The sequence below is a fragment of the Tiliqua scincoides genome, chromosome 2 (assembly GCF_035046505.1).
Source record: "Tiliqua scincoides isolate rTilSci1 chromosome 2, rTilSci1.hap2, whole genome shotgun sequence".
In the NCBI taxonomy this organism is placed as follows: domain Eukaryota; kingdom Metazoa; phylum Chordata; class Lepidosauria; order Squamata; family Scincidae; genus Tiliqua; species Tiliqua scincoides.
This window is the reverse complement of record NC_089822.1, coordinates 18,138,392-18,150,018: the sequence shown is the minus strand read 5'-3', so window position 1 is coordinate 18,150,018 and position 11,627 is coordinate 18,138,392. Positions and strand designations below refer to the sequence as shown.

Below are 11,627 nucleotides of genomic sequence, written 5' to 3'. Positions count from 1 at the left end.
TGCCAGACTGTGCCATGTAAGCAGCCCCTCCTATCTGCCATTAAAGCCATTCCAGGAAGCGACAGCAATGTGCAGGAGATGCCCATTGGTTTTGTGAGCACCTGTGTGTTGCTGTTATTGCCCAGAATGGCTCCGATGGCAAGTAGGAGGGGCCACTTACAAGGCATGTTGTGGCACCTGCAGTACTTACTGCCCCCCCATAGCTACACTACTGCCCTCATTCAAAGAACTCTGGAGTTTCAGAAGCTTACTAGTAGTTCCCCGGTCAGAATATCCGTGATGGCAGACTAACTGTCCTGAAAGGTCATTATTACTGATTTCCTCCTGCAGGGTGCAGTAGCAGATTGGGTGTTTTCCAGGATATGTTCCCAGTTCATCCAGCAATGGGTGAGGCCCAATAGATTTGGCCACCATTCAATTATTGAGAAACCATAAATGTAGGGTGGGAAGTCTGTACTGCTTTTGCTACATTTGTAAGCAGCAACTCTATGGATCTGTCCGATTGAAGGTTGTGTTCCCACCCCAAAAGGTCCCAGGGAAGTGTGGATCAAATCTGTGGACTTAGCACTTGATCCAACTACTTAGCAAGGCTGCATTACAAAACCCCTCTGTGGCCCAATTACCTTCCAAGGTCTCATCCGTGATGAAAGCAAAACAAAACAAAAAATTGTGTATGTGTCCATCGCTTGCTATTACCCATGCACACACTCATTTATTTCAAATCCCTAAAGCAAAAGTTTTTCAGACTGAAGAATAAAGCTTTGCATGGTTCCCAACCAACCAGAATAAAAATAATAAAATAACCAGTATGGCCAGTTATTTTGCTTTTGGGAGGTTACCAGAAAGAAAAGAGGCAAGGCTAGCTTCCATCCTTCAGCCTTTTCTTCCAGCTGTACATCTGGAATTTAATAGATTGCTTTTATTCTGGGTCCACCAAATCTGACCATTGTCTCTAATGAGCCGCACCTCAGACCTGCTAAACATTGGAAGGCACCACTCCCTAGCTCGACCACCAGGCCTTCTCTGGTTTCTAGTGCTCAGGTCTCACCCAGGAATTGTAAATAAAGCCACTATCTGGAGGTAGTGCATAGCCATTATGACTAGCAGCCACTGAGATATCTGTCCCCCCTGGCTGTAGCTTGTAGAGATGGATCAGACCTTGCAAGTCAGATACTTCACCTGCATGGACACTCTGGCTCAAGAAACTGCTAACCTGAATAGATTCAAGGAGACTCCCTTCTGCCAGTTGTTCAGATTGCATGGACACTGTTGCTGTTTGGAGTCAGAGCAAGTGTGAGAGCAGTAAATTAGCTAACGGCTAGAAGTACTTTGGGGGTAGCAGGGTCCTTTTCTCTGGGGATCTGATGCAAAGTAGCAGGTCAGCTGCTGGAAAGGAATGCACAGGCTGCTTACCTCCCCATGATGTTTCCCCTGGAACGTCTCACTGCTCAGGAACTGGGAAGCACATATGATGTTGATAATGATATGTATTCCCTTTGGGTCTGATTGCCTTCAGGGCTAGAGTGTACCCATTTGGAATGGTACTGATTCCTCTGGTTCTAGCTTTTAGTGGAGGAATAAACCTTCTTTCTTGTTATGAGTGATTTTTGGTTTTTTAAGGAGCCGCAGGGGCACCAAGGGGGGAGTGGATGGTAGTGCAAAGCCCCCCCCCCCAGCATGCTGGGGCACTTGTCCCCAATGACCTCCCTCAGTTACACCAGTAGAAAGCATATCATTTGAACTAATGTCAATATGTATCTTCTGATGCTTATTTTGCACTGATGAGGTCAAGTCTAAGGCTGATGTATGTCCCTGTCAGTAGGCTACATGTCAGTTTCCACTTCATCCCCACCAATATTTCACAGAGAAACATGCTTGTAAATCCCTTATTCTAATACCAAGAACTACCGCCCTCCATCATGCATTACTGAAGGCTCTTCAGTATATCATAGCTGTATTTGTTTACTTTGCAAAGGCTCATCTAGCATTGATAGCCAAGAAGTGATTATTCTTTAGGTAGCAACAATATATCAGAAAACATCATCATCCACCAAGAAGTTACCAATAGTTCAAAATCCACTTAGGCAGCTGCAATGCGGGAAATGTCTGGCTGTGTTCATGCACATGGATTGACATTCATTTGTGGTAGAGGCAAGTCATGCCTCCATTCTCAACTCAGAGATCACCAGGCCTGGCCTGCCTCAGAAATCTCAGGTTTTGGATGTCACAGGGGTTTTTGGTCATAGAGATGTCCTAAGTCAGGAACTCTTTAAGAGGGAGGGCAGCCCATCATGCTGCCTCAGGCAGCAGATTCGAAGGGAGGTACCCCTTACCAACTGACCTCCACTGCTGCTGCTCCTTCTCCTATTCCCTGGATTAGAAAAGTAAGCGCTGGAGAGGAGGAGGAACAGAGGGCCCTCGTTATTCACGGGGGTTCCATTTCCAGAACCCCTGTGGATACCGAAATCTGTGGATGTTTAAATCCATGGATTTGGGCATCTTCTGAACCCAGCCAGGTCCGGAGGGTGATCTGAGGGCCATTTCAGGCAAAAAAAAAATAAAATGCAACTTCTGGTTCCTCGGAGAAGCTGGAAGTGATGTTTTTATGCCCTTATACAGTATTCTGAGGCCCAGGCAAGCCCTGCATGGCTTATAAGGGCATTAAAACGTCACTTTTGGTTTCTCCTGAGGATCTGGAAATCACGGTTTTTTGCCCAAAATGGGCATTCTGAAGATTGGGGAGCCTGTGCGGAGCATGGCTCTTGTTGAGTTTGGAGGGTCCAGGTGGGCCAAAATCCATGCGTTTGGAACCCTCGGATTATCAAATCTGGGGATTCCAAATCTGCGGCTATTGAGGGGTCACTGTATGGAGGAAGGAGAGTGGGCTGCAGCCCTCAGGGATGTGCGGTGCGTGGGGGAGGAGGTGAGGCAGAGCCTCCCATTGGAGTCCTTCGAAAAGTGCCACCGCCATGTGAAGCCCCCAAGCACCCATAACCCATGTGCAGAGCAGGGACGGCAGAGAAGCAGGCAGGCAGAGTGTGGGTGTTGTGGGTGCCTCACATGGAGGTGATGCTTTTCCAAGGACCCTGGTGGGGAGGCTCTGCCTCACCTGCCTCCTCACCCACCGCATGTCCTGGTACGGCTGGTGGTGCCCTGGCGGGGAGAGGCCAGTCCCTGGCTCTGCTCACTCCTCACAGAGCAGGGAGGGCAGAGGAGCAGGCAGGCAAAGTGCGTGGGCTGTGGGTGCTTGGGTGCCTCACCTTTTCGAAGGACTCTGGTGGGGAGGCTCTGCCTTACCTGCCTCCCCACCCACCACATATCCTGGCGTGGCTGGCGGTGCCAGTCCCCACAACTGCTCACTGGGTGCAGAACAAGGGTGGGCAGAGAAGCAGGCAGGCAGGCAGGCAGGCAGAGCGCGCTTGGGGACATCACACACGAAAAGCTTGGGGCTTTTCGAAGGACTCCGGTGGGGAGGCTCTGCCTCCCCCGCCTGGCTGGCGGTGCCCTGGTGGGAAGGGGCCAGTCCCCGCCGCCGCTCACACCTGGGAGGCCGCGCAGGCGGGGCCGGGGCGAGAACAAAAGCGCGCGTGGCTGCCGGCGCCTCCGCCAAGTGCCGGCTGCGCCATCCGGCGGGGGAGTGGCTGCGAGCGGCGCGTAGACTCGCCAGCGAGCCGCGGCTGGAGGAGCGATTTAAGGAGGAGGCTCTGGCTATTGCTGCTGCCGCCGGCGAGAGAGCATCAGTTCCCCGACCCGCAGGCAGGCAGGCAGCATGGCTTCATCGCAGGGCAAGCTGGAGCTGAAATTCGCCGACTGGATGGCGAGTTTGCCGGAGAGCAGCCAGAACGTGCCCCTGTCCAACCTGGCCATCCCAGGTAGGAGGGGGGCCCCGCTCCCGGGGGGGGGGCAGGAAGGTCTCGTTGGGAGCGGCGCTTCAGTGGTGCAGAGGGGTCCGTGCTGGGGGGCTGTGGCTCTTCCTCTTGGCTTCCCTGCCAGCGCCCCTTCCCAGATCTCCATCTGGGGGGAGAGGTGACATTGGTGGCCATCCCTTGGCCTCGCCTCCTGCAAGGTGATGCTCTCGCCTTGTGTGTGTGTGTGTGTGATGGAGGACCGAGGAACCTGACATTTCCTCCCCTCCCCCCTTTAGGGTACTTTTTGGAAGGGGAGGGGAGACACTCTTTAAACCTGAGTCGATCTGCATTGGACTCGCATTGCTGGGCTGTTGGATCCTTCCCTCCCTCTCCCTCCTCCTCTCCTCTTCCATCATCGCCCAGGGTTGTTAATATTCTCCTCCAGTCCTGGCTCCCAGAGGGCAGGAGGGAGGAAAGTTCTCAGCATCAGGAGATCACGTCTTGGACCTGTTGGAACTGCACCAGAGGCTCTCAGTGAGACCTTCGTTTGCATCCCCTACAGTGGTGTTAGCTGTGACTCTTAGGCTGCAATCCTAACCACGCTTTCCTGAGAATAAGCCCCGTTGAACAAAATAGGACTTACTTCTGAGTAGACCTGGTTAGGATTGTGCCCTGAGGCTTGGGTTTGGTGTATGTTGCTTGACTGGTTGATTCTTGTATTCGCTTATTGCATTTTTAAATCCCATTTTAGTTCTAGGAAGCTCAGGGTGGTATCCTCCCATTTATTCTCACAATAACCCAGTGAGCTCAGTTAGCTTTTGTGGCTGGCCCAAGGTCACGCTGTATGCTTTGTGGCTGAGCGGGAATTTAACTCGGGTCCAAGTCCAACACTCTAACAGTAAACCACACTGTCCATTTGATGACTGGCAGCTGAGGGCTGAATTAGACATTTGGCATCCTTCACCCATATGCCCCTTTGCTGTTAAAGCCAGACCCCCCCACAGCCCCAGTATTTCTCTGTGATCGGACAATTCCATCCTCAATAACACTTACACTGCTTCCTGAGCAGGGATAAACCATCCCTTAGGTGAGGTGATGTGGTAGATTAGTGGTAGATTATGGGTGTGTGTGAGAGACAGTGGCTGATTTGGGGTGCCCTTCACCCCAAGTCTGCCACCACCACCTTCTAGCCTATCATAAATGCCACCTGCACTGATCTGCTTTCTGCCTGCCAAAAGCAAGCAGAGAATAGATTACCCCCATTCTTACCTTACTCCAGGCATAGTTTCTGCAAACATGGAAGTGCAGGACTTCCAGTTTGATTTACAGGGACTGGACAAATGTAGGAGCACCTTTATTCACACTGTCCCTTTAAATGGAACATGAAAGTCCTGCATGTCTGCAGCTGAAGAAACTGCATGAGGAGCATAGTAGGAGACTGCTATTGTATGTGTGATTAGGCAGAGGCAGTGGACCTAAAGCAGCATCAGGTGGCATTCCAGGTTGCCCTGCAGCTTTTAAGTGTGTAAAGCACCCTGAATGTAATATCATGTTTTTGTCTCTACAGTCTGTCCTGTAAAGTATGATCCCTTATTGCATCTGGGGAATGAGGCTGAGAAGGAGTGGCCTGCCTAAGGCAACCTAATGAGTTAATGGCAGAGGTGCAATTTAAATGAGAAAAGTCCCCAATTGTAGTTCAGTTCACTACTACACCACATACTTAACACATTGAACCAGTGGCATAGCTAGAGGGGATGCAAAGCACTAAGTTTTGCAGGGAGCCTCACCGCAGCATGCAAGTGGCCCCTCCCCTGCAAAGACATTCTGGGCAGTGGAAGGCAAACAGGAGGCATATCTGTTTTGCACCTGCACCCACTCTCCTGGAATGGCTCTGATGGGGAGGAGGGGGTGCTATTTGCATGCTGAGGTGAGGCTCCATGCAAAACTTAGTGCTCTGCACCCCCACTGCATGGAACTGCTGCTGTTGTGCCGAGTTTGGCCCGAGCACATGAGCAGGCTTGGGTGAACAGCATTTGTCGGAAATTCTGCCTGTGTTATCTATGGTGGGCCAGTCACACTTTTGCTTGATGTTGCAACCAGGTAATGGAGATGCATAGGTGAATCGCCTTGTAGGTAGCTCTGTGCATTCAGGTAAAGCAAAGAGAGAGGGAGAGCAAAAAAGAACCATTTCACCTGAAGAAAAGAAACCATTTCACAGAACCTCTGTTCTGTGGGCCATGATGCTTTCCTGAAGCAGGCAGGGGAAGGCTGGGGCTGGTGTTCCTGGCAGGCAGAAAGACCACACTGCATGGTTTATAGCCTTGCTCTATAGAGCAGAAGACTTCCTGGTCATCTGGAATCTACCCAAAGTAACATTATCCCAGCATAACTTTACAAAATAACCACCTCGATCCCTATAGTTCGTCACAGAGCCAGTGGAATGTTGAATTTGAAAAGAGATCTTGGAGTTCAATCCACCATGAAGCTCAATGGGTTGTCTTGAACAAGTGACTTGCTCTCTTGTTGTGACACACCACTCAGCATCATTGTTTTGAGGGTAATATTGTGTTCTTGGAGGATTATATGCAGTGTAGTTCTTGGAAGTACAAATGATGGGATTGCACCAATCATGTTTTCTTCCATCAGCTTTACAACAATTCTTTTCCCTTTGAAAAATGGAATTGGAGCATTAAACTGATTCTACATATTAATCTTTTTTTTTTGCCGATTCCATTATTCTTTCGATTATCAAGATGGGTAGCACAGTTTTATGCAGTTTACTTGGGAGTATAAATCCAACTGAGTTCAATGCAGCTTATTCTTCAGTAAGTTAGTTTAGGATTACATGATAAGAGTGTTTTCACGTGCAGTGTTCGTCAACTTCGGTCAGTTCCATAATTCTCTCAGTTATGGGCATTGTCATATGGGAGAAGTTCAATCACTTTTTGAGCTATCATATGCTGTGTACCTGAATGCCAGGATGTTTTTAGTGTGGGAGAGAGAACAAATGAGCATTGGGTTCAATATTGATTTCATATTTTGTATTGCAAATTGGCTAGAGGCAAGAACAGTTTGAGGATTCATAAGTGAAAGGGCTACATGTATCTTGCATGATGAAAGTGCCAAATGTAAGATCATGACTATAGTGTGGGAAAGACCTGTGCTAAAGAGCTGTGTTTGTGAACATGAATGAGAAACGAAGGAGTCCATTGTGCTCTCTAAAGGTGCAGTGAGTTGGAACAAGGGACATGAGCTTAAAATATGGAGTTCTTTCTGGAATAAAAGGTATCTGCTAATTGGGAGATATCAGTCGAGCTTAGCTATGTAAAAACATCCCTGTGGATGGGCCAGGTTGCTCAGAATTCACAAGAGCTAGAGGAAGGTGGTATGTAGGTGCTGCAGGAGTCAACTGTAATTTTATTATTCTGTATGAATTTGCCACTGAACTACCAGTGTTTTTTAGTGCAGAGTGTCAGCAGGAAACAAAGGTAAAATCAGGTGGCTCTGTGGGGAAGAATATATTCTAAGATGTTCCCTCAATAATTATGTGATTTGAAAAGAACTTACCTGCAATAACATTTTGGAAGGGAGGGGGGAAAAATCCTTTGTATTCTGCAGGCACAAAGGAATGGATTCTCTGCTCACTGCTAATTGAAACCTAATATATGCTAATTGAAATTTAATACATGCAAATAGGTTAATTGCTGTGACATGGAAAGTGGATCGCTTGCTGCTCAGAGACGTGTTTATTTGGCTAGTTAAATCTGAAAAATAAAAACACTCAGTTATTGCTCTCTCCACCCCACCCCTCTCCACCCCACCTTCACCATATCAAGCTGTGTTTCAAGTGCCTTCAGCACTGATGGAATAGATGAAGCGCGGGAAGTGGGCTGGAAATGCCTGAGGTTGGATAAGCTTTTGTGTATTCTGAGCAGCTAGCAAGACAGAAGCTGATACTTTAGCAGAAGGCCAAATTTATGGACCACCAAGCAGTGTGCCTCGTAACAGCAGACAATGGCTGTCTCCGGTTGGATGCATTTAATCCTGTTCATGTAAGGACCAAGGCACTTCCAAAGAAAATGCCTGGGCATGATATTAGCTCAGAAACAAGGGCTTTGCACTTCAGTGGGTACCTGATTCTGCATTAATTTGGGTGTGTCTGGGAAGCAATTGGAATTAATTCAATACAACTGATGGTTCACTGGCTCTGTCAGTGAAGAAAAGTAATAAGAAAGTGTGGCTTGCTGTTTGGCCAACTTTTTTTGCAGCCTTACCCATCCTGGATTTGCTACTGGCTCCAGGATTTTTTTTTTTTTTTTTTGGGGGGGGGGGGGAGCATCTTCAGTGGGCCTCTTGGAAGAGCTGTGGTTTGCCAGCAGAGAAATCTCCTGTCCTACTTCTGCCTTATGACCTGTGCAGATGGCAGTGTTGCTGGGTACCCTACACATGCCTGATCTTGTCTGATCTCAGAAGCTAAGCAGGGTCAGGCTTGGTTAGTACTTGGATGGGAGACCGCCTGGGAATACCGGGTGCGGTAGGCTTATACCATAGTCTTTAGAGACTGAAGATTGCTAACCAGTATTGGGGGCCCCATACAGCATTACATATTTGAACATGGAGGGATCCTTGGAACACTCCCATACCCCAGGATCAGTTCACAGTCCTCCCCCGTCCCACTTTTACATGTTGTTGAAGGCCCTTCACTGCCTGCCTATATGTAGTGTCCATTGACTCTGTAATAGCTTGTCCTCCACTGACTGAATAGCCATAAAGGGATGATTGGTCTTTTGGTTGAAGAAATGCTAAGCAAACTGAATAGCCCTACACAGTATGTTGGCCACACCTCAAAATATGCTTCCGCAGCCTGTGAAACAACAGGTAGTGCGCTGCACGATGCCTTAGTGGTCATGCACATGCACTGATGTGGATGGGCATTGGAGAGAAGATGCTTTCTTTGAGAACCTCTGAGGGGGAAACTGAACCCAGAAGAATAACATCTGCCACTAACAAGGTGTTCCCCTCAAGGCCAAATAAGGACAGGATTTTACTAGAAGTAGAAGCTGAAAAATAAAGACTAAGGGCCCAGTCCTGTCAAACTTTACAGTGCTGTTGCAGCCACAATACAGCCCCAAGGCAAGGCAAACATCCTCTTACCTTGAGGAGGCCTCCATGATTGCCATCCCACTGCAGGATGCAGCACATGCCCCACTGACGTGGCTGAAATAGCACTGGAGAGTTGGATAGCATTGGGCTCTAATCCCAATAAATTGTTGGATCGTATGGGACTCCGTGAATGTCTGACTTTGCCACCCTTTAGTGCTCTGACTACATCCCCTTTTCTTTTCCAAAGGGCTTCATTCACAAATACTCATCTGAAGTGACCTTGGCAGTATTGATCAGGCAGTCTAATCCTCTGTTTTAGAAGGTGGCAAGAGAAAGTATTCTTTTTTAGTTAGTGCTGCAAGGGTATTAGTATCCTCAAGCGCTCCAACTCTTAAAACCGTTCTCATTAAAACAAGAGGGAGTGAAGGAAGCAAGGAATTAAAAATGCATCAGGGCACATTAGATGGGAGTAGATCTAAATGTTGTATTCTGTTAAGCCTGGCCAAACATGATAAATATGTCATTCTGATATCACGGTTTGGCTTAAATTAAATCCACTGAATTTAAGCACAGCTGGGGGGGGGGGGGGGAGACAGTGCATGCATTAGTTGACTAAACTCACCAAGGATGAAATTATGAATGCTTGAGGTCTTATTCTTAGCCACAAACATAGCCATCGATTGACTAGTGATGTCAGTTGGGAAAAATCTCCTGTCTTTATTAAACAGTTCTTCAACTGTTTTCTTTATTTCTTTAAATGGGTAATTAATATCATAGTCCATTAAAAGCAACCCAGGACCACCCCTACAGCATGAATGGATTAAAACAAGATCAACTGCATAAACAACCTGTGCACTAGCCATTCAGAGTAGATGATACTGGGCTACCTGAATCAGTGGCCAGTACCATGTGTTCATTTTGAGGGCCACCAAATGTGAGTGTACGATCTGGGATGGGCAGGTCAGTATCCCTTTTGTTGCCATAGAGCATCAATTTTCAACCACTGTGCTGTGGCACATTGGTGTGCCACAAAAGGACTGCAGGTGTGCCTTGGGAGTTTGGGGGAAGGCCATTTATTAGTAGGGTTATTGGAGGAGTGTGACCGCCCCACCAGCAGTGCAGTGTGCCTTGTCAATGGTAAAAAAACTGATGGTGTGCCTTAACAATTTTATCTCATTTTTAGTGTGCTGTAAGATGAGAAAATTGAAAATCACTGCCGTAGAGGTTGCTGGGACATGGCTCAGGGTGCAATAGGAGGGATGCACCTCAGGGTATCCTATGTTGCTTTAAAAGATTCTAAAAGGGGAGGGCCACACCTCAGTCATGTACACGGAAGGTCTTGGGTTCAGTCTCTGGTGTCTCCAGGTAGAGTGAGGAAAGACCCCCATGTGAAATTCTGGATAGCCACCATCAGTCAGCACAGGCATCACTCAGCGAGATCAACCAATGAATGTGACTCGGCCTAAGGCAGCTTCATATGTTCCTATCACACCATAGGTGTGACTTGAGCATTGCAGCCAGCACAAGATTGGTACCTGGAGGGTACTGGGCCTGGGGCATGATCTAGTTCTTGTTCTCTTGTGTGTGAATGTGCACTGCTGTCCTGGCTTATCCCCCCACCCTGTTCATCCACCCCACCCAGTTAGTCCTGCTTCCAGCCCCAACTTCTCTGGTGCTGGGGTTTGGCAGTAGCAGGCAGACAGCCCAATCCTATCCACACTTTTCTAGGAGTAAGCCCCATTGACTCTAATGGGACTTACTTCTGAGTAGACATACATGAGATTGGGTTCAGAGGCAGTTCCTTACCTTCCCACCCTCCCTGTCCTGACTAGCTGTCCAGTGGCAGTCCCACCTTCTGGGAGAATGCCAGGCTGGCACTGCATTGGTGGCTGGGGAAGGGAGGTAGAAGGAAGTGCCAGCAAAGACACTTGCACCTCCCCCTTACCCTTACCCTTTTCCTGCTCACCTATATATTCTGCTGCAGCCAGTGAAGGGTAAATGGTCCCTTGGAGACCATAGCCAGCATATGCCCACGTAGGCTGCCCACAGGGCCAGCCCAAGACTTGCTGGCACCTGAAGCAGCATGCCAAGTGCTGCCCCCTTACTCAATAATGTGCCAGCCTTTGCTCCTCCAGTGTTCTAGCTCAGTACTCTCCTCCTCTCCCCATTTCCCCATCCTCTCTATACCCCTCTTCCTTTTCCAATCCAGGGAGCAAGAGGAGGAGGAGAAGGAGCAGTGAAGGAAAGTAGGCAGACAGAGATGAGCACCTTCCACCAATCTGCTACCTGCAGCTGCAATCCCATCCACATTCATCTGGGAATAAGCCCCATTGATTATAATGGGACTTACTTCCAAGTAGATGTGCATAGAATTGGGCTCTGAGATAACTACTTTAGGCTGCAATCCTGTCCATGCTTACCAGAGAGTAAGCCCCATTGACTGTAATGGGGCTTACTTCTGAGTAGACAGGCATAGGCTTGGGCTCTCAGCCTCCTGAATGGGCTGGCTCTGCCTGCCTATACATCAGCCTCATCTGTTCCATATCACAACTGAACCTGGGGTGCACCCCTAGACCCATGTATTGCAGCCAGTTGGGCTGCCAGAATGTCTTTTGGCCAACTCTGGAAGAAACAAATGAGAACTCCAAGGCATTCAGCAGGAACTGTGATTACTGA

At 48.5% G+C, this 11,627-nt stretch overlaps 1 protein-coding gene across 1 annotated transcript in view; it reads left to right on the top strand.

Annotated features, from left to right (window-relative positions):
* Positions 1-3,769: 3,769 nt before the first annotated feature.
* The window catches only part of PLCXD3 (phosphatidylinositol specific phospholipase C X domain containing 3), an 85,714-nt gene continuing 77,856 nt past the window's right edge, over positions 3,770-11,627 (top strand). The window contains exon 1 of the mRNA XM_066617818.1: positions 3,770-3,872. Coding sequence (XP_066473915.1) covers positions 3,770-3,872 — 103 coding nt within the window. The remainder of the gene's footprint in view (positions 3,873-11,627) is intronic.